Raw genomic sequence first — 22,825 nt, forward strand, 5'->3', positions numbered from 1 at the left:
AGGAGCACATGACTCTTGTTCTCAATATCATGGGTTCCAGTCCCACGTTGGGTGCAGAGATGAATTAAATTTTAAAAATCATATTTTATGTTCTGTCTCACATAGTATATACATCAATAGCATTTACGTTATTGTCCAAGTCCTTCCACAAAGTTACAGAACTGGCCTTAAATATTTTTTGAAGGTCTTGAATCTTATATTTAATTGTGGTGTGTTTGCTAGCAGGTAGGAGCACTCTTGTATGCTCTCAAACTGATAGGTAGGAAGTTAAGCAATTTATCGGTTCTCTTTTTTTGCCTTCTGGGTACCAAAGGGTTTTTGTGATGGAATTATCCCGAATGTATCGTTTTCTTGTTCATGTTTGTTCTTAATACCAGTATGTATGTATAAAGTTCCATTAATATTCCAGAATTACCAGAAATATTTGCATTTCAGTGCTCATACTTATGTTTACAGCCATGAAAAGAATTGTACGCCCATAGCGTGAAGTCAATTAAGAAATACTTAAATTAGGTAAAAGACCCTGAGAAAAATCACACAGTTGTCTTTTTTAAATGAAATGGATTTGGTTCAAGTCATTATCTCCTCACCTAGTAAAACAAGAGATTAATATGGAGTGATTTCCTCTGTTTTTGCATGACACCAGTCTGGTTGGCCCCATATAAGAAAGACATAGCTACAGTCCCTTACACTGTGACTAGAGGGACACAATCTAATCCGTCAAAAGGCAGCCTTCCCTCCTTGTTTAGCCAGTGAAGTCTATGACTGATAGAATTAAGGAGCCAAAAAAAATTTTTTTTTTTTTTTGCATTATCATTCCTCTCCACTGTCGTTGACTATAGTCTTTGAGACAAATGTTATTTTCAAAGTTGAAATAGTAGAAATCTGTCCAGGTGAATCGTGGCCACAGTGTGGTTCGTTGTCACTGCTTGGCTAGTGCTTGGCTAGTCACTTTACTTGAATTGCTTCATGACACAGTATCCATGATCAGGGTGAATTAGGTTCAGTCAAACTGGATTTTGGTTCCTCTTCTTGTGCTTCTCTTGTGTATCATTCAGTGTGGCCTCTTCTCTGCTGTCATTGCTCATGCAATGAGGCTTGTACCTAGAACTTGCCCTGACTCCAAAGTTCTGCATTTCTGAAACCCTGGAATCTTGACCTTCAGCTACCAACTCACTTGCCTCCCTGTCTGCTGCCTCAGTCTTTCTAATTATGCTCCTTGTATCTTGTCTCCTCAGCCCCTTCTTAGTGTCCCGGTGAACAAATAAACCGCTTAAACATTTATTGATGCAAGAGTCTAATTTTTTTTAAGAGTCTAATTTTTAACATGATTACTTTAAATTATTCACAAATTACACCCAAGAGACTTTAGTATTTCAAGTCTTGCCGGTAAACGTGACTATAGATACTGAGAAAATAAAACTAAGTTTATCTTTCTTTACCATCTGTATTCATCAAGTTCTGTCAACCTTACAATCTGGAAAGTTTTCATAAGTAATTCCCCTCTACCCAATGAATGTGTCATTATTTAAATAGTTAAGAAATATGGTAATATATAGGCTAAAATAATATCTTAATAGTTAATATTTAGTATGAAAGCTGTGGACAGTCCAGTAAACATTCCTTAACTTGGACAATGGAGTAAGATGAAATATAACAAAAAGACCTAGTATTTTTTTTTTTAATTTTTTTTTCAACGTTTTTTATTTATTTTTGGGACAGAGAGAGACAGAGCATGAACGGGGGAGGGGCAGAGAGAGAGGGAGACACAGAATCTGAAACAGGCTCCAGGCTCTGAGCCATCAGCCCAGAGCCCGACGCGGGGCTCGAACTCACAGACGGCGAGATCGTGACCTGGCTGAAGTCGGACGCTTAACCGACTGCGCCACCCAGGCGCCCCAAAGACCTAGTATTTAAAATATTACAGGAGTGCCTGGCTGACTCAGCCAGTAGAGCATGCAACTGTTGATCTCTTTGTCATGAGTTCAAGCCCACATTGGGGATAGAGTTTACTTGTGTGGTTTTGTTTTGTTTTGTTTTGTTTTCAGTTTTATGTATTCACTTTGAGAGGGAGAGAGTGCAAATGGGCAAGGGGCAGAGAGAGAGAATCCCAAGCAGGCTCTGCACTGTCAGGGTAAAGCCCCATGTGGGGCTTGAACCCATGAACCATGCGATCGTGACCTGAGCCAAAGTCGGATGCTTAACCAACAGAGCCACCCAGGCACCCCAACAGAGTTTACTTTTTAAAAATATTATATTCTCAAAAATAAAGAAATAAACATTTAAAAAATTTTTAAACAAGTACCTCAGTGGCTCAGTTTAGTGTCTGACTCCTGGTTTTCGCTCAGGTCATGAGCTCACAATCCATGGGTTCAAGCCCCACCTCAGGCTCTGTGCTGATGGCGCAGAGCCTACCTATGATACGGTCTCTCTGCCCCTCCCCTGCTCTCTCTCTCTCTTTCTCTCTCTCAAAAATAAATAAAAATTATAAATATTATAAAATACATAAACGTGTATAATATGTACTTATAAGATCAACTCAAAAGTATGCTGGTCTGCTTACAGATAATTGATAAATTACTAGAATTGAAGAATGTTGAGTGGCTTGATGTATATTAGTTGTGCAAAATTAATATACCAGCAGGAACCAATGGAACATAAAATGGGAACATAGATCCCTTTCACAGTGGCAACAATTAGAAGGTAGAAATAACTCTGAATGTGCAGGACCTATTTCATGTTTTCTTTCTGTCAGGTTTGTACTTTAACACGAGAGGATAATCGCTCCTTGGGGGTTATTCCTCAAGATGAGCAGCTGCATGTGCTACCGCTCTACAAACTCTCAGACACAGATGAGTTTGGCTCTAGTGAAGGAATGGAAGCCAAGATCAAATCTGGGGCCATCGAGGTGCTCACACCCCGCCGTAAAAAAAGAACACGTTTCACTCAGCCTGTTCCTCGTTCTGGGAAGAAAAGGGCAGCAATGATGACAGAAGTTCTTGCACATAAGATAAGAGCTGTGGAGAAGAAATTCATTCCTCGAATCAAGCGGAAGAATAACTCGACCACAAACAATAGCAAGGTTTCATCGCTGTCGCTTTTAGGTGAGGCCTATGGATGCTGCTGAGTCTCTGTGCACAACTCCCACTAGCCAAAGTGTTGGGACTTTCCCTTGCACCCCACTTCCCCTGTCCTTTATCCTTGCTGCTCTCTTAGGAATGAGGCATTATGAAAACAAAACACAGCAAAAAACAACTTTAGATCAGGTGTTAATTCAATTAGGTAATTATTCTTAAATCTCACTTGTTTCTAATACATGTTGCTTTAGAGTTCAAAATAAGACACTGAATCCATACATGTACACAATTTCTACATACTTTCCAAAACTAAAAGTCAACAAAAAAGTGACCCATCAGTATTTCTTGGTATTTTTTCTATTTATGCTTTAAGAAAACAAACAGAAACCTGTTTTTCTTGTTTGGTCCCATCTACTTTGAAGCCCTACTCCTTCTTGGAACATGGGAAATGACATCACTTCCTTGAAGTCTTCCTTGGTCACATTTAGCATCAAATACAAGTAATCCAGTCAACAAATATTACTGAGTACCACTTTGTGCTGTTCTGGGTGTTGGAAAGTGAGCAGTGAAAGAGGAGAGAGAGCTCTGTGAGAGAATTCTATTTGGATATGGTTGTCAGAAAGCTATTTGTTGAGAATGGAGCATTTGAGTAAAGTCCTTAGGCCAATAAGAACCCTTAGTGTTTTTATTGGGAGAAATAGCATTCTACGCAGAGGAAATGGCAAATGTAAAGATCAGGGGACAAGAGGTTACCTTGAATACTTTATGCAAGCAAAGAGGCCAGTGTGGCTGAAGCAGAGCATAAAATGGGGAGAGGAGTAAGAAATAGATTGGAGAGGGAAGAGGGGTGTTGGAGCGTTTCATCTCGGGCTTTGTTGGCTGCTGTAAAGATATCAGCATTTTGTGAGTGAAAGGAAGGCTACTGGAGATTTCAGAATAGAGAGGGGCTGGGGCACCTGGCTCGCTCATTTGGTGGAGCATTTAACTATTGATCTTGGGGTTGTAAGTTCAAGCCCACGTTGGGTGTGAGGTTACTTAAAAGTAAAGTCTTAAAAAAAACATAGAGATGGTGTATGATGTGACTCAAACTTAACATTCTGCTTACTGGGTTGAACTAGAAACCAGTAGATAGAACAGAAAAGTAGGGTAATGGTAAAGAAGAGGCTACATCCTAACAGCTCAAGAAAAAGGTGATGGAGCTTGAACCAGACTGGCTAATGAGGACATGAGAGATGCCTGGTTCTGGATCTGTTTTCAAGGTAGAGTCAACAGGATTTCTGAAAAATCTGGATTGTGGACAAAAAAAGTCTCACTGTTTACCCTGGTGTTATTGGTCTGGAGTGACTGGAAAGATGGGGAAATCACCAAGAATCATGAGAAATGGGAAAGAACAAATTCTGAGGGAGATCAGAAGCTCACTTCTGGACCTGTCAAGTTTAAGACACCTGTCAGATAACCGTTAGGTAAACAGTTGAATAAGAGTGTAGTTCAAAGAAAAGATTTTGGCTGGAGGTATAACTTAGGAAGTCAGCTGCATAGAGATAGAATTTCAAAGCCTGAGAGTAAATGAAATCACAGAGAACTAAAGGAGGTAGAAGGAGAAGTCCTGGGAATTCCCAATTTGTACAGGCTTCAGAGATGAACACAGTCTTAGAAGGTCTGGTGAGGTATTAATGGAACTCTAAGAGTATATGCAGTGTTTCAAGGAGGGAGTGATCAACCATGTCAAGTGAGATGAAAACTGAAGTTTCACTCTGAGTTTTACAGGCAGTGGGAGGTCCTGCTTGAGCATTATTGAAGTAGATTGCTGGCAAAATGGGAGAGAAATGGAGAGATTCTTGTGCTTGGTTATAAAGGGAATCAGTTGAATGCAGTGAAGTTTTAAAGGTTGAGAGGTTTTTTTCTTAAATGGAAAAATGTTTTAAAGGTATAGTGAGTGAATTATTTAATGAATCTCACTTCCCTCAATAATAAATTGCAGAACTCACATCATATTATCTTATCAATTACTTCATCAGTATGTCATTAAACAATAAGTAATTTTTATAACCACAATACCTAAAACAAACAAATCAAATATTTTTTTCATACCAATCAATGTTCAAATTGCTCCGTTTGGGGTGCCTTTGTGACTCGGTAGGAGAACCACCTGACTCTTGATCTCAGGTTCGTGAGTTCAAGCCCCACATAGGTATGGCATGGTGCCTACTTCAAAACAAAACCAAAAATATGCTCCATTTTTCTCCTAAATGATTTTTCTTTTGTTTTTCATTTTGTTTTGTTAAAAAAAATTTTTTTTTAATGTTTTTATTTATTTTTGAGACAGAGAGAGGCAGAGCATGAGCAGGGGAGGGGCAGAGAGAGAGGGAGACACAGAATCCGAAGCAGGCCCCAGGCTCTGAGCTGTCAGCACAGAGCCTGACGCGGGGCTCGAACTCACAGACTGAGATCGTGACCTGAGCCGAAGCTGGATGCTTAACCGACTGAGACACCCAGGCGCCCCACATTTTGTTTTGTTTAAATTATTATCCAAACAAGGTCACACGTTATAGTTATTTGATATGTCTCCTAAACCTTTTTTATTTAAGCTTGCTTTTCCAATTTTTCTTTTCTCTTTTTTTCATATAGCCAAAACCATTGTCCTGTGGAGACAAATTCAGCTTCCACTTTAAAAACACTATTTAAAGACCACTGTCCAATTTGAACACTCTTGTTTCTTCACATCAGGAAATATATAGTGTCCAGTGATATCTCTTTTTTATGATGTTAAGACTGATCCATGGTCCAGGTGTTGTCAATGGGAATCACTGATCATAACATTCCCTATGAACTTTTTACCCAATCATTTTAGAAACACTTAATATCATATTTTATATATATATATATATATATATACATATATATGTATATGTATATATATATTTTTTAGTATTTGTTTATTGTTGAGAGACAGAGAGAGACAGAGCACGAGCAGGAGAGGAGCAGAGAGAGAGGGAACACAGAATCCGAATCAGGCTCCAGGCTCTGAGCTGTCAGCACAGAGCCTGACGCAGGGTTCAAACCCATGAACCATGTGATCATGACCTGAACCAAAGTCGGACGCTTAACGGACTGAGCCACCCAGGTGCCCTCATATTCTATATTCTTTATTACATGAGCAGCCACAAAGTCCACCATTCTTCCATTTGGTGGTTGATCTTCTTTTACAAAGAAATATTGCCCTTACCAATAACTTGTTAATGCTGAGATATGGTTCATGCAGGGAAATTAGAATAAATGCTTGGCTATTTGCCTTTATTCACCGGTTTTTAGAATACAAGTTAGTTCCTAAGCAATTTCCAGTGTGTTCAGTTTTTTTTAATTTAGTATCTTTGGGATCTCAAAATTTTTTAATTTTTATTATTTTATTACTAGTATTTTTATTATTATTTATAGTTCATATTTCAGTGCATATTAAATAGGGTTTTTATTCCTAACTAAATATGAAAAATGCTTTAAAAATCTTCAAATTGAAACCAAAAAATCCTCAAATTGTTCCATCTTTGATCAGTAGAAACCCATCATGCTGGCTTCTGAATATTTTTGTCATGACCTCGATTGCCTTTGATAGTTTCCTTAGCTTCCAACACGATGTTCCAGGCTTGTTTTATATAACACTGCCCCATATATAAATTCAGCCATCTCTCCAAGGAGCCCGAGGGAACAAAATACACCATGAATTTGTATTCAACTTTACTCAACTATAGAATTACGGGGTATTCCTTAACTTGTTTGATTTTTTTCATATTTACAACAAGAGTTTGCTTATTTATTTTTTGTAAGATGAGAGAAATGACAGAGCAGGCATTTATACAAGGCTAAGAAAAATTTAATAGAGAGATAGTGAAGAGGCAAGATGGGGAGAATTAGGATAAGTTTGTTTGAATATAGCTCCATTTTACAGACACTTATTTTGGATTTATTTTAAGATTCACATACCTGATTCCATACTGCCTGTAAACAGCATTTCTACCAACTTTATCTTTGTGTCATTCCCCAGTAGCATCTTTACAAGCTATGTGTTTTTTTTTTTTATTTTTTTTTTAACGTTTATTTATTTTTGAGACAGAGAGAGACAGAGCACGAACGGGGGAGGGTCAGAGAGAGGGAGACACAGAATCTGAAACAGGCTCCAGGCTCTGAGCTGTCAGCACAGAGCCCGACGCGGGGCTCAAACTCACGGACCGCGAGATCATGACCTGAGCCGAAGTCGGCTGCTTAACCAACCAAGCCACCCAGGCGCCCCTACTGCTATGTTTTTAATACTATATACCTTGATGGGGTGCTTGGGTGGCTCAGTTGGTTAAGTGGCCAATTCTTGATTTCAGCTTAGGTCATGATCTTGTACACACATGCGCTGTCTCCTTCTCAAAATAAATAAACTTTAAAAAATAATAATAATAATACATACCCTGTTGGTAGCGCTCTGCACAATATTAGGTTTATAACCCCGTGTCTTTTTGTAATCTTAACCCATAAGCACTATTCTTTTAGTGTATTATTTATTTGTTTTGAGAGAGAATGGCATCACGAACAGAGTGGGAGAGAGAGGGAGAGAGAGACAGTGAATCCCAAACAGGCTCATGCTGTTGTCACAGAAAGCAGCAGGGGGCTTGAACTCACAAATTGTGAGATGGTACCTGAGCCAAAAGCAAGAGTTAGACACTGAACTGACTGAGCCACCTAGGTGCCTCTTCAACTAAAACTTCTTCTGTGACTTCCTTTGCCTAGTAATTAACTTTGCCAGTTATGATGTTATCATGACCCAGAAATATTTATAAACTATTACTTATTTTTACTTTTTTGGAAATGAGATCATGCAATAATCTCTTTGGGTAGAAATATTGTTCTGAATCATCTTGTTATTACCTGTGTTGTATTCCAAGGTATGATTTCAATATTTACTTTATAGCCAATTAGGTTGTTTCTAATTTCTTAGTATTTTAATCACTGGGCATCCTTCTGGCTAAATGTGTACCTAGGGAAGCATTCTTTAAGGAAATTTGTTGGTTGGAAAAGCATACCAAACTACATGCAATTTTAAAAGCATGCTTGTATGTTTGTCTTAAAGTAAATAGAACAAAACTGACCAACACTGCCATCATCAATGTTTTGTCATGTATTTCTCTTTAAAATACTCCTTAAAGACAACTACCTAAAGTAGTTTGTACTTATCTTCGCATTTGGTGTCCTTTTCTCTGTTTAGGGAATAAAACCGAAGCCTTGCACCTTGAAATAAAAAATGAAACTGAACCCCATTTTATCTTCAAAGGTTCGGACAACACTAAAACCTACTCATTGACCCCATCCATTCCTCACACATGGAAAGAGGCTAACATACCTCCAAGTCTCTCCTGGTCCCCTAAGACTGTGTCGGCCACAACAGCTCCTTTCAAGAACGATGTGTCGTCAGTTTCGTACGGGTTTTCAGAAAGAAGTAGCAATCCTCACTGCACAATGCCTTCTGCGAGACACGGTGGTGCTAATGCAGCTGCGGGGGAAGGCGCTGGGATTGTACAGCCTGGTGAAGTGGTTCCTCTTCCCACCTTGTCTACTCCCATGCCAGATTCCTTGGTTTATTCTGAGCCTCCCACTGGTCCATCTGAACAGCTATCTTCTAATCATCCAAACCAGCAACCCCCATTCACCGCCTCTCCTCATGACCTTGCGTCCTCTCTGGTGGAAGAAGATGAGCCACACTCTGAAGCAGATGAGCCTCTCTCAGATGATCCCCTCTCAGATGACCCCCTGTCACCTGCTGAGGAGAAATTGCCCCACATTGATGAGTACTGGTCAGACAGTGAGCACATCTTCTTGGATGCCAACATTGGTGGGGTGGCTATCGCGCCTGCTCATGGCTCCGTTTTGATCGAGTGTGCCCGGCGAGAGCTTCACGCGACGACTCCTGTCGAACACCCAAACCGGAATCATCCCACACGCCTCTCCCTTGTCTTCTACCAGCACAAAAACCTGAATAAGCCCCAACATGGTTTTGAACTAAACAAAATGAAGTTTGAGGCTAAAGAAGCTAAGAATAAGAAAACTAAGGCCTCAGAGCAGAAAGACCAGGCAGCTAATGAGGGTCCTGAACTGTCCCCTGAAGTTAATGAATTGAACCAAATTCCTTCTCATAAAGCATTAACATTAACCCATGACAATATTGTCACAGTGTCCCCCTATGCTCTCACACATGTTGCAGGGCCCTATAACCATTGGGTCTGAAAGCTTTTCTCCCCTTCTTAATGCCTTTGCTAGTTTTGTGTATTTTTTCAAGGTGCTGTTAAAAGAAAGTCATGTTGTCGTTTACTTATATCTTCATCTCACCCATTTGAAGGCTGAGGTAAAAAAAACAAAAAAAACAAAAATGGGGTGGGTATTTCTTAACTGTGACTATATTTTGACAATTGGTAGAAGGTGCACATTTTAAGCAAAAATAAAAGTTTTATAGTTTTCAATACATAAAGAAATGTTTTGGTTAGGTGTTAACCTTGATAGAATCACTCAGTTTGGTGCTTTAAATTAAGTCTGTTTACTATGAAACAAGAGTCATTTTTAGAGGATTTTAACAGGTTCATGTGCTATGATGTAAAATCAAGACACAGTGTTAACTCTACACAGCTCCTGGTGCTTACCCACATCAACAGTTAAAAATAAGCTGCATTATTTTTTCATGGTGCCATTGTTCCAACATCTTCCAATCATTGCTAGAAAATCGGCATATTCCTTTGAAATAAACCAATGAAATGTTTTCTCTCAAAATATCTCTCCTGTATAAAATAATTCATTATTGTTAATAATGGTTGGAGGCTGTTCATAAATTGTAAATATATATTTTAAAAGCACTTTCTATTTTTAAAAGTAACTTGAAATAGTATAGTATAAGAATCCTATTGTCTATTGTTTATGCATATTTGCATACAAGAGAAATCATTTATTGCTGTGTAGAGTTCCATCTTGTTAACTGCAATATGTATTCTAATCATGTATATGGTTTGTTGTGTTTTTTTTTAATGTGTCCTCATGCAAATATTAGCTACTTATAAAATAGTTAGAACATGCAAAAATTGTTCATTTTCTCTAAAGTCGGAATTAGGAAGCGTATCACCAGTATCGATTAACGTTTTATTTTGAGCTGAGTAAGAGTGCTCTCTTCTGATTTATCAAGCAACAGTGGCCCCAATTTAGTTTCCCTCCAGCTTTCTCAGTATAATCATGAAAGGTTTTTCCAAAAGGAGATGAAACATAGTAGGAATCAGAAGAGTCAAATGCTTCTAAAGTTTCAAGGTGTTCAAATATAAAAATAAAGTAGCAAAAACCCTACCCATCCCAACTGCCTTATTTGTTCTTAAAATCATTCTGGTACAGAATGAGAATAAAATTCCCATAGTAATCTTTTAAAAATAAATTCCCTATCATCATCACATATCCACACAGCCGAAACAGTAGGAATGGTATTGCCCATTAATACTAATCCAAAGTAGTTGATTTAAGCACATTCATTCTAGGAAAATGAAAACTCATCTTCTCTGATAATTGCCTATGTTCTAGGTAACAGGAAAATAGGCATTCCATTTATGTTAGCCCTCCCATTATATATTCCCATTATTTTATTGGCTCATTTTATAACAAAACAAAAAGGATTGCCCGAGCAAAATGTTTAGAACAAGAAATTTCAATGAAATACTTGATTCTGTTAAAATGCAGAGGTGCTATAACATTCAAAGTGTCAGATTCCTTGGGAGTGTGGAAAACCTAATTAATGGTGCTTCTCCCTTGGAAATGCCATAGGAAGCCCACAACTGCTAACACTCAACAATTTTGGTGCAAAAGCAAACAGTTCCAGCAAGCTCTCTAAAGAAAAACTCATTGTAACTTATATTAAAATAATATATGGTGCAAAGTATCAGTTTCAAGCTTTTGACTAATACAAGTAAAGGAATATGAAGGGATTGTATATAACAAATATCCATTGGTAGACCATCATCTTGTACAAGTAGATTTCTGCTTCTTGAATATGTAAAATAGGGTGATTCATTGACTTGTTTTAGTATTTTGTGTGCCTTAGATTTCCGTTTTAAAACATGTATATTTTTGTGAGCCTAAGGTTTCTTATACATATAAGTATATAAATAAGTGATTGTTTATTGTTTCTGCTGCTTCAATAAGATATTTACTAGTATTAGACTATCAGGAATACGCCCTTGTGATATTTCATTTTAGATATTAGGCCTTAGCTCCCACTAGAAATTATTTCATTACCAGATTTAATGGATCAAGTTTTAACACCCTTTATCCATCCATCCATCTTCTTACCATTCAACACTTACTAAATGTCTGCAGAACTTAAACGTTAGCTTTTGATTTTCTTTGAATCGCCTCCCATGACAAAGTAAACTTGAAGAATTTAAATCCTAAAAGATGTTTTTATCCATGGTTTTCAAAGAAACAGCAAGTTTCCTTCAAAAGAATCCATTATAATATATCTGCAGAAATTCCCATCAGGGTCACTAACTGAATAAGTTTCTTAACAACTGAACTTGAAGCTCCAGTGTTGACTTAGGGGAATATTGAAAATTGTGAAGTTGGCTGCAGTTGCCCCAAAAACATATATGAAAATATCCCTTCTCAACTAAAATGTTTTCCATTCCTTATTATAATTCACACCATCAATAGCCTGCCTCAACCGATAACCCCATGGTGCGAACCACACATGATCCCTACTTTGTTGGACGTTACTTCATAAGTTTAAATTAGCAGTTTACCATCCCTTTGTCTGCCCTGTGATTTTTTTTTTTTAACTCCTGCTTATTCAATGTTCTACAGCATTGTGATTGTATGCTAGCAACGCTGCTTTTAGACTGCTTTTATGAAGCAAGGAAATAAATTTGTTTGAAATGACATTTTCACTCAGAAAACTGGTCATCTAACATTATTTCTACACCTCTTAGGTTTTACTGTCATGATCACCTTTTGCTTCACCTCTCTTACAGCACTCAAATTGAGTTTTTTAATCTTCTGCCTTTGTTCATGGTATGATAATTGAATTCATTGATACATGATCCCCGTGTTAACCCAACCTGTCCATAATATGTTACAAACTTACTAACTGCAATGAACTGCCTATTTTAGAATCCTACAATATATCACTCTGCCCTTCAGACTCCCATTTCTAATGGCTCTCAGGCCGTGGTTGGAAAAAAAATGTTTTCTTCTGCTTATCAGCCTCACCTGTATCTTCCAATCCATCTACAAAGTACCAAGTACATCATGTCATAGACCTAATTGAAACATATTATTGGAAAGTGAGGCTAGCTGAAAATGTATAGCTGTAGGTAAATTTTTGCAATATGTTAGCAAAATGTTTGCAGCTTACCCTTCTAACATCTTTGTTATGCAATCTGCATGTGAAATAATTTAATTTGTTAAATATAGAATTTCAACTAGATGAAATCCGTAAGCAATTTACTTAAGACATAACCCCAGTACATACTTAATTGAATGCATACCCTTGTGTAAATGAGATAACAATTCGTATGAAGTAACCTACTTTCTAATGTTATTGCTTCAGTGGATTTGAATGGATCATCATTTATTCCACAATAGCATGTATGAAAATAACCCCAAACTACTTAAGTTTATTCTTTAAGACAAATTCTATTCAGATTTTTTTATCTGGGACAAAGTTTTGACATTGCATGACAACTTCCACCTATAGCGAGCACAGGACTTCCTTTGAATGTGCTGAGTAAATCAGTAGCTGTATGTGACTTTTAATAATATATAGCTACCTTCTATTTCACAACTTCTTGCTGCATGGAAATTTCTTTTTAGTCTAGCTTTAGTACAACTGTGAGTTTTGATCTTCTGTACAATTTTATGACAAGAATTGTGAAGTAATATGGTAGTGGCCTCTCATAGCCCTGGAAGACACCTTAGAAGTCCTATAGTTAAATCACTGGGGCCTAAAGAGCAGATGTTAATGTCAGTGTATAACTTATGTTTATAAATAGAATTTAAACCATCAAATGAAGGCCATTTTGGTGTGCGTAGGAGGATTTTAGGAAACAAACTTGATTTCCTCACCCAGGGAGTATTGTATCACTGGGAAATAACCTTATTGCAGTACATGTGAAAGATAAAAATGGCCTTTTATTTTTTCTATTACTTTTTTTGTTTTGTTTGTTTTTTTATTTATTTATTTTTTTGTTTGTTTTCCTGAGGGCTTCAGGAAAATAAGTCAAGTGAAATTGGATCAAGATTCCCCTGTGTGGGAAATCTAGCTGACTTTTTACCTATGAAGTTGTCCTGTTAACTAATCCAACAAAATGTGGCAATAGTCTTATTTGCTATTTCAATAAAAATATATATATATATCAAGTACTTACACGGTACAGGCTTTTATTTCCCCTGGAACAATTATTAGGCATATATAAGGAGTTATGAAAAATTGAATGATTAAAAGAATTGGAGAAAGTATATCCAGTGTATATATATATACTACCTAGCCATGGTTGTACAGTCTAGTCACACCTCCTGCCAAGTTGGCCTCACAAGTAAATCCTAGCATAGTTAATTTTGAAGTGATTGTCTACCTGTATTAGAATACTGTTTTATTGTGCACAGTTCCTAAACTTGCCCATAAGTGTATTGAACTTGTAACTTCAATGTCAACAGTAAGGTACACTCAACCAAGTGATGATAATGAGTGCCCTGATTCCTGAAGAGTCTGGACTTATCTAAATCAAAATTGTGCTCCATTTTGAGCTTTCTTCTAACAGGTTGAGAAAATGATGCCACTTATGGCTCTGGAATGCAATTCAGAAAGAATCAGCATGTCTATCAGAAGCTGGATTCATGTATTTTCTTAGAATGTATTAAGATTTATTGGCGGGTTTTTGTTGTTGTTTCTTTGTTTTCTTTTCTCATGTATAAAAGAGTGTCTAAGTTCTTCTTTTAATTTTGGAAATGATAAAACTGGCTTTTATGCAAGACATCACTCTTTTTGTCTTGAACTCTACAAACTTCAATTCTCTTTATTCCAGTACATCTAGGTGACTTTGTTTCAATCCCCTTGTCTTCTGGGCACCTGATCAAATACCACTGTTTACTTCGAAAGGCATGTATCTTATTCCTTCATGTAATCCAAAGGTATTCCTCATTTTGCCACTCCTAATTTTCACTTCTCCTTTAAGGGCCCCACAATGTGTTTCTCTTTTGATGGTATGCAATATTTAATATTTCTAGCTTTAGAAGTCAAACCCTTGTCTCAGCTTTGTTGGCCATACTTTTCCCATTCCTACTGTGATACCATGATCCCGCCGGGATCACAAGTTTTTCTTGTTTGTTCAGCCATACATGTCCCCTATAACTGAAGCAAAACTTAGTCTAAGGTAGGAATGTTATCAGATTTTAAACACATTACATCTGATTTAACCGATTTATGTTTGTGCGCAACTTGCGAAACTCCTGTTGAATAGTTTAACCTAGTTTTCCTAAAATAGAAATTTTGTCCCCAGCAGCTGTTATGAAAGGCATTCTCTCTTGTCTTGTTCATCAGAAAAAAATCTTGCAGCTGTCAGAAACATGTTCACTTGTGGAGAGACAGTATTAAGAAGTAATTTCCTTCTTCATTTGGCTAGGTATAGACTGGCCATCTTTGACCAGAAACTGTGCTTGTTATTTTTCGTTTTTCATTTCACTGACGCTGTGCTGTTACTAGTGTACTTTCATTCTGTTTACAGTTTTTATCCTTTCCTCTGATTTTCTTTAAATTAAAATTCTATTGCTTCCTCTCCCTGTTCTGCCTCCATTCCCCATGCTCCCTACACATATACACATGGTTCATTTCAAGAATAGCAGTGATCTTGGTCAAGGTGTCTTCCTGTCTTCTAAAATCATGTTTCACAAATCCTTTGTGGAATAATACCAAAAAGAATCAAAATATTTTATTTAGCCATTTTTGGGTAGAGGCAAATTCAGTTTTTAGGATTAGATAGTGGTCATGCGCCCATTGTTCTCTTTAACAATCCCAACAATGTTTGTCTCTTAACTTGTTTATTAGTGCTTGAGTGTTTTGCAAAAAAAATTGTATAAGAAGTTAAATATTCTAGCACTATTTCTGCATAGCTTTGCTATTTCTGTACAATACATTATACTAATTATAAGTTGTCTGACCAGTGACTTTGAATTAATAACAGGTCTGATTTCTAGAGTAGATATATATATTTTTTGCACGTTTTATCTCCTGGCCCAGTTTTGTGGATGATATCTACTTTCTAATGTAAATCTACCCCTTTGGAAATTGGGTTTTGACAATAATAGGAAATATTCTAAAATCTGGGTGAGAAAGGTTAAAAATGAACTGAAAGTAACTTGAGGAATTCTTAAAGATGGGATAAGTCAGTTATCAGGAGTTCTGAGTGTAATAGGGGGGATTGAAGGGGCAGAGAGGAGGGAGATTTGTGCCCCTATTCACAATCTGCTGGTTCACTCCACCAGCCCAGCCAAAAATTCATTAATAGCTCTCCTCCCCACCCTATAAGTTTTATGTGAAAAATAGCTCAAAATGAGGAACCATTTTGAATGCAAATATGGTAGTAAGAAAATTGTAATCCCTGTATTTTATAAAGTTTTAGGTTATCAAACTGCTTTACAATGTGCTCATTTTTTTCTCCCCAACACTGAGGGTTGGACAGATGTCCAAATGTTCCCGTCTTACTGGTGGTGAACCTGCTGATTGGCAAGAGTAGCAAATGGCTTGCTCCAAGTCATACACCAAGTCAACCCATCTGAGACTAAACCATTTCATATCTGCAGACTGCTAAGTGCATTTCTGCATCAGGGCATCTGGGTGCCTCAGTCAGTTAAGCATCTGACTTTGGCTTAGGGCGTGATCTCACAGGTCACGAGTTCGAGCCCCACATCGGGGTCCAGGCTGGTGGTGTGGAGCCTGCTTGGGATTCTCTCTGCCCCTTCTCTGTGTGCACACTCTCCCTCTCAAAAATAAATAAATGCATTTCGGCATCATAAACAATGACTTAGTATTAGTGGGTAGAAATTTTGTCAGACCAGATCTAAGAATAATGTAAACCCTATTTAACATATGCAAAACATGTTTCTGACGTATTTTGTTTCCACTATTTATTTAGCCAGTGATTTTTTAATGCATACTGTGGAAGGTCTCCCTAAATTCCCAGAACTTTTGCATTAGGGCTTAGATTAATGAAGTTTCAGTTTTTCCCCTGTAAATAAACCTTTTAATAAGGAATGTCCCTGTGCTACGAAAACAAAGGGAAACCTCAATAATAATTGCTTAAAAAAATACTACTTTTAAAAAGACTAAGATCAGCAGTTCATAATCAAAGTTTAATGTATTTGTTATATTGAAGTGCAGGTTTCTAGAAGGGAATGTGCTCAGTAAACTGACTCTTTTAGTTTTCAGGTACTCATAGTAAAAATGTAAAGTTGTTGACATCTCTAAGAGATCGTACTGTCTCCCACTTATTTAAATTTGTTTTGTTTTGTTTTTCCTTCCTCTTTGTTTCCAGCCATATAAAGTCTCTAGTCAAAGTTTAAACATACCTTTGCCCAGAGAGTTAAGAAAAATAACGAGATGTATTTGTAAAGTTTTTAGTAAGTTCTTTATAAAAATAAAGAGGTAGGATATTTTGCCTATTCCATCAGTACATTATGGGTTGCTAATGAAAAACCCAAACTTCCCTAAATAGTCAAAATAAATTCCACTTTTGGTGATTTGATTCAGTAACTGCCTATCCTCACTAATTAATGCCTGTTTGTGATATTCTAAAATGGCTGACAACATAGGACCTTACAAAAACAGCTCTTAAAAAAAAAGCAAAACAAAGATTAAATATTTTTTATTACTATGTATGGTCATTTTTTTTTAAACTTCTATAACAGATAACATTGTGATAGGTGCTTTAAGAGAAATATTTTTCCAGAAACGGTTTTATAGTAATAAAGGGGGGGTGGGGGGGGTGGGGAGGGCAGCTTTTGCATTGTTACCTATGGGTGGATGGTCATCTTTGAGTTACTAAGAAATCATGAAGTGTTCCCTGAAGAGAAATTTGTAAAGCTACTTGGCAGAAGGAAAAGCATTACTTTCTAGTTTCTTCATTTTCTCTTGTGTTATATGATGACCTACCAAGTAGATTCACGTGCATATCAATACTTTGGTTCAAAGGAGAAGAATGAGTGCTTCTCAATAGTGGGAGTGAAATATTCACAGATACTTCATCCTGGGGAAATAGAGTAGTACTGACCTTTCAATAAAGAAGTATCAATTTCACAAGTTAATATTCCTGTCTCTAGGTGACTTTTCCTCCTCTGAGGGTATATTTACTATTTATTTTGTACCTTTGATTTTTTGCTTAGGGGGATTTATTTTTACCTATTGCAGTCCTACTGTATTAAATATCCCATACAATGAAATAAGTTAATAAGAAAAAGATTTTAAAATTCTACAAAATCTGGTTTTGGTTCTTAATATATGGGAGAAACCGTTTAAAGAAAAAGCACTTCACCATGCAGAAGGGAAAGAAATAATCTTAATTGTGATGATTACAGTTCAACATGTAGTGCTCTGCATACAAGGGAACACTTATTAGCAGTACTTGAAGACTTGTGAGTTGGAATTGCATGTTACTTGAAAGAACCTAATTAAGCTAAATTTTGGTGCACAGCAGTTGTACATGATTTCATGTTTATGTAGCAAAATGCATTGAAATGTACTAGTATTGAAACATACATGTAAAGATAGTTGTGGAAATTGTCTATTATATTTTCCTTGTGTGTCTCATTTATTTAGAGCATAAAGTTTCTTTTTTATTAAGTGTTCTAACTGAATAAGGCTAAATGAATACTGTAATTGAAATTATATTTTAAATCTTTGTCATGAGTTTTTAAAAAAACTATTGCAAATTGTATCATTCCTGATTACACGGAACTTTGTGGGTGGTTTTAAATAAATTTTATACTTCTATTTTGCACCTGGTAGTCTAATTTTTCTTTCCTCTTCAAAATAATATTTTAAAATTTTAATATCAAATAAAAATCACACATTTTTAACTATATAAGGCTATAAGATGTAATCTTTAGAGATGTTCAAATGTATGAATTTTGCTCAACCTAAATCAAGATGGCTACATGTATGGAATAATTATATGCCCAAAACTTTGCATTTTATATAAATCCTTTAACTCCCACAGTGATGCTATTAAGTAAGGACTCTTACTAACCCCATTTTACAGATCAATTCTGAAGCTTTAAGTGGCTAAGATCATACCCCTAGTGGGGCGCCTGGGTGGCTCAGTCGGTTAAGCGTCCGACCTCAGCTCGGGTCATAATCTCACACTCCATGAATTCGAGCCCTGCGCACAGGCCCTGTGCTGACAGCTCAGAGCCTGGAGCCTGCTTTGGATTCTGTGTCTCTGTCTCTCTCTACCCCTCTCCTACTCACACTGTCTCTCTCTCTCTCTCTCTCTCTCTCTCTCTCTCTCTCAAAAATAAACATTAAAAATTTATTTTATTTTATTTTATTTTTTAAAATTTACATCCAGGTTAGTCAGCATATAGTGCAACAATGATTTCGGGGGTAAATTCCTTAACGCCCCTTACTCATTTAGCCCCCCCACACACACACAATCCCTCCAGTAGGGATTGTTCTCCATATTTAAGAATCTCTTACATTTCATCCCACTCCCTGTTTTTAGATTATTTTTGCTTCCCTTCCCTTGTGTTCATCTATTCTGTGTCTTAAAATCCTCATATGAGTGAAGCCGAGTAACACTCCATTGTATATACATACCAAATCTTCTTTATCCATTCATCCATTGATGGACATTTGGGCTCTTTCCATACTTTGGCTATTGTTGATAGTGCTGCTATAAACATTGGGGTGCATGTGTCCCTTCAAAACAGCATACCTGTATCCCTTGAATAAATACCCGGTAGTGCAATTGCTGGGTTGTAGGGTAGTTCTATTTTTTATACAATTTTTCATAGTGATAAACATTAAAACTCTGTATTAAAGGGAATGCACTTAATTAAAGACATTTTTGGGGTGCATGGCTGGCTCAGTCAGAAGAGCATGTAACTCTTGATCTCAGGATCATGAGTTCCAGCCCCACGCTGGGTGTAGAGATTACTTAAATTAAAAAACAAACAAAAAACAAAAAACAAAAAACTTAAAAGAAAGACATTTTTTTCATAGTTAAGACATTCCATTGGTACAAAATTCAAGAAGTACAAAAGATATTAAAGGAGGAAAAAAGTAATGAACTTTCCACTGATGTGAAATGTTGAGGTCCAGGGGCAAACAGTCAAGAAAGAGTTCTTGAGACATCTCTGGTGCAAAAAGGGTGGTTTTATTAAAGCACAGGGACAGGATCCATGGGCAGAAAGAACTGCACAAGTTGGGAGGGGGTTCGGGATAGCTTAAGACTAAGGAATTTGGAATCAAGGTTTTCAGGACACTGAGTGGTCCAACTATTGTTAGGAAAAGGTCATTTACTACTGTCTAGTAAAACATTAGTCATGAGACCCTTCAGGTGTATATCAGTGGGCCATATGCTTGGAGGATGCTTGTTAACCTGTATCTTGGAGGGTAGAAATAAAGGAAGTTTCCAAAGGGGTTTTTATATGTTACAGACTTACAGGGGTGCCTGGGTGGCTCCATTGGTTGGACCCATGATTTCAGCTCAGGTCATGGTCTCGCAGTTCTTGTGACTGAGCCCCCAGTTGGGCTCTGTGCTGACAGCGTGGAGCCTGCTTGGGATTCTCTCTCTCCCTCTCTTTCTGCCTTTCTCCCACTCACACACATGTGCAGGAGCTCTCTCTCTCTCTCCAAATACATGAGCATTAAAAGAAAAAAAAAAAAAAAGACAAGATCCTGGAGGTTGGGCTAATGTCAAGCTAAGTTCCCTTTCGCCTTTAGCAAAGTATTAACATCAGGGGAGTTGAGTTTCTTGAGGAAGGTCACTCTGCCTGTCTCAAGGACCTGTCAATGGGCTGTGAATTTAAGGAAGTTTAATTATTTTTCTTTTGCCTTTGTTCTCTAATCACTACCTCTGTTGTCCAATGTTTGTACTAAAGATGCTCCTGGCTACCACTAAAAGTGGCTTAAACAATAAACAGTGCATTTTCTGACTTAACAAGAGATCCAGAGATAAGTGATTCCGGGCTAATAAACTCAGCAATTCAATGATACCAGAGTTCCTGATCTGCAATTCTCTTAGGTTTCCTTCATGGTCTCAAGATTGCTGCGACAACTCAAAGAATCAGGACATTTCCCAACTTTACCTAAAAATCCTAAAAAGGAGTTTACCCTCTAGTCTCTTCCTAATCAGTAACAAAACTCAGAAGCCCCTAATATACTACTTTTGTTTCATTGGCCAGTATTTTGTCACATAGACATGCCTAAAACAATCACTACCAGGGAGAATAAGTACCATAATTGGCTTATGCCAATCAATATTTACCTCTTGGGGCTGAAGAAATCCTTTTCTCCTGAAGTCACATCTGAGCAAAATGTGGGCTCTGTCAGCAAAGGAAGAAATAGGGGAGAATGGCTTTTCAGTAAGCATCCAATCAGTCTGCCAAGCCTAGCCTCACATTTCGTCTTCCCAAAGGCCACCATACTTAGCTGTTTCTTGTGTCTACCCAGAGGCTGCACACATATGCAAACGAAATAAACATCTGCTTCTCTTTTTTAAATCTAGCAGCCCAGATAAATGTATATAGAACTGTTTTCTTATTTTTTTATTTTTTCATTATTAAAAAAATTTTTTTAATGTTTATTATTTTTGAGAGAGAAAGAGAGAGAGAGAGAGCAAGCAAGGGAGGGGCAGAGAGAGAGGGAGACACAGAGTCGGAAGCAGGCTCCAGGCTCCGAGCTGTCAGCACAGAGCCCCACGTGGGGCTCGAACTCACAGACCACGAAACCAAAAGAGCTGAAGTCGGCCACCTAGGCGCCCCTATGTTTTAATAATTTTTTTAAGTGTTTATTTATTTTTGAGAGAGAGAGAGAGAGAGTGTGTGCATGCATGTGTGAATGAGAGGGGGCAGAGCGAGAAGCTGACAGAGGATCCAAAGCAGGCTTTGGGGCTGAGAGTAGAGAGCCCAATGCAAGGCTCCAGCTCACAAAATGTGTGATCATGATCTGAGCCAAAGTCAGACACTCAGCCCTCTGAGCCACCCAGGTGGCCCTTCTTTTTTTATTTTTTAATACCCGTATGGTATATTTCTCTGTATGGACAAATCATGTCTTATTTAACTAGTTCTTATTGATAGACATATAAGTTTTCCCAGTCTTTTGAATGTATATTTTAAATTAAATTAAATTAAATTAAATTTTATTATTATTGTTTAGTAAGCCTCATGAACAGCTTGGAGCCTAATGTGGGGCTTGAACTCACAACCCTGAGATCAAGACCTGAGCTGAGATCAAGAATTGGAAGGGGGCGCCTGGGTGGCTCAATGGGTTAAGTGTATGACTTGGTTTTTGGATCAGGTCATGATCTCACAGGTTTGTGTGTTTCAGCTGAGATGACAGGCTCAGCACAGAGCCTGCTTGGGATTCTGTACCTCTCTCTGCTCCTCCCTTGCTCCCTCTCTCTCTCTCTCTTCTCTCTCAAAAATAAATAAATAAACTTAAAAAAAAAAAAAAAGGGCCGGGTGCTTGTGGCACCTGGCTGGCTCAATCAGTTAAGCATCTAACTCTTGGTTTTAGCTCAGATCATGTCATGGTCTCATGTTTGTGGGATTGAGCCCCGAGTCTGGCTCTGGAATAATGGTGCAGAGCCTACTTGTGATTCTCCCCTCCCCCCCCCCGCCTCTGCCCCTCCTCCATTCACCCCCCATCTCAAAATAAATACATAAACATTTAAAAACAAACAAAAAAAGAGTTGGATGCTTACCTGACTGAGCCACCTATGTACCCTGGAATGTATATTTTTATTTAAAAAATTTTTTTTCAATGTTTTATTTATTTTTGAGAGAGAGAGAGACAGAGACAGAGTATGAGCTGGGCAGGGTCAGAGAGAGAGGGAGACAGAATCCACAAAACAGACTCCAGGCTCTGAGCTGTCAACACAGAGACTGACGCGGGGCTCAAACCCATGAACCATGAGATCATGACCTGAGCCTAAGTCAGACACCCAACCGACTGAGCCACCCAGGCGCCCCGAATGTATATTTTTAAATATTTATGATAGATATTCCCCAATCGTCTTCTGGAAGTACAGCACCTTTTTGCTAGTCCATTGTCAGTGGAATGATACATTTTTTTTTTTTTAATTATGGTAAGTGAGGGGCACCTGGCTGGCTCAGTTGGAGAAGCATGTGACTCTTGATCTTGGGGTCATTAGTTCAAACCCCATATTGGGTGTAGCAATTACTTAAATTAAAAACAATACTTTAAAAAATGTCAAAATAAATACGTAGATGATAGTAGATAGGTAGAGAGAGAGAGAGAGAGAGAGAGAGAAATGATAGATAAGAATATGGTAAAAGGTACATAACACCATGAACACATAAACCGTATGTACATTTTCCTTGAGATACCCCAGCCAATGCCAGAAAAAGCAAGACTGGCTATATTCCACAGCTACTCTCCCTGCATCTACCCACACCAGCTAACCACAGGAAACCAGAGACCCCATCTCCACCTACTGGTCTTCACTTCCAACCAT

The 22,825-nt window shown here is 37.7% G+C and overlaps 1 protein-coding gene and 1 long non-coding RNA gene across 6 annotated transcripts in view; one reads left to right on the forward strand and one right to left on the reverse strand.

Annotated features, from left to right (window-relative positions):
• The window catches only part of TET1 (tet methylcytosine dioxygenase 1), a 136,458-nt gene extending 118,334 nt beyond the window's left edge, over positions 1–18,124 (forward strand). For 4 of the 5 annotated variants that reach the window (XM_040485206.1, XM_040485210.1, XM_040485207.1 and 1 more), the window contains 2 exons: positions 2,756–3,104; positions 8,323–18,124. In XM_040485206.1, the coding sequence (XP_040341140.1) occupies positions 2,756–3,104; positions 8,323–9,338 (1,365 nt within the window). In that variant the 3' untranslated portion in view covers positions 9,339–18,124. The remainder of the gene's footprint in view (positions 1–2,755; positions 3,105–8,322) is intronic. The other variant, XM_040485209.1, reaches the window with a different exon arrangement.
• Positions 1–22,825, reverse strand: part of LOC121036710 (uncharacterized) — a 35,617-nt gene that overhangs the window by 4,200 nt on the left and 8,592 nt on the right. Inside the window, exon 2 of the long non-coding RNA XR_005793447.1 lies at positions 20,615–20,672. This is a non-coding gene — a long non-coding RNA (uncharacterized LOC121036710). The remainder of the gene's footprint in view (positions 1–20,614; positions 20,673–22,825) is intronic.

Source organism: Herpailurus yagouaroundi, unplaced genomic scaffold (genome assembly GCF_014898765.1).
Source record: "Herpailurus yagouaroundi ecotype Mexico unplaced genomic scaffold, PumYag 163, whole genome shotgun sequence".
In the NCBI taxonomy this organism is placed as follows: domain Eukaryota; kingdom Metazoa; phylum Chordata; class Mammalia; order Carnivora; family Felidae; genus Herpailurus; species Herpailurus yagouaroundi.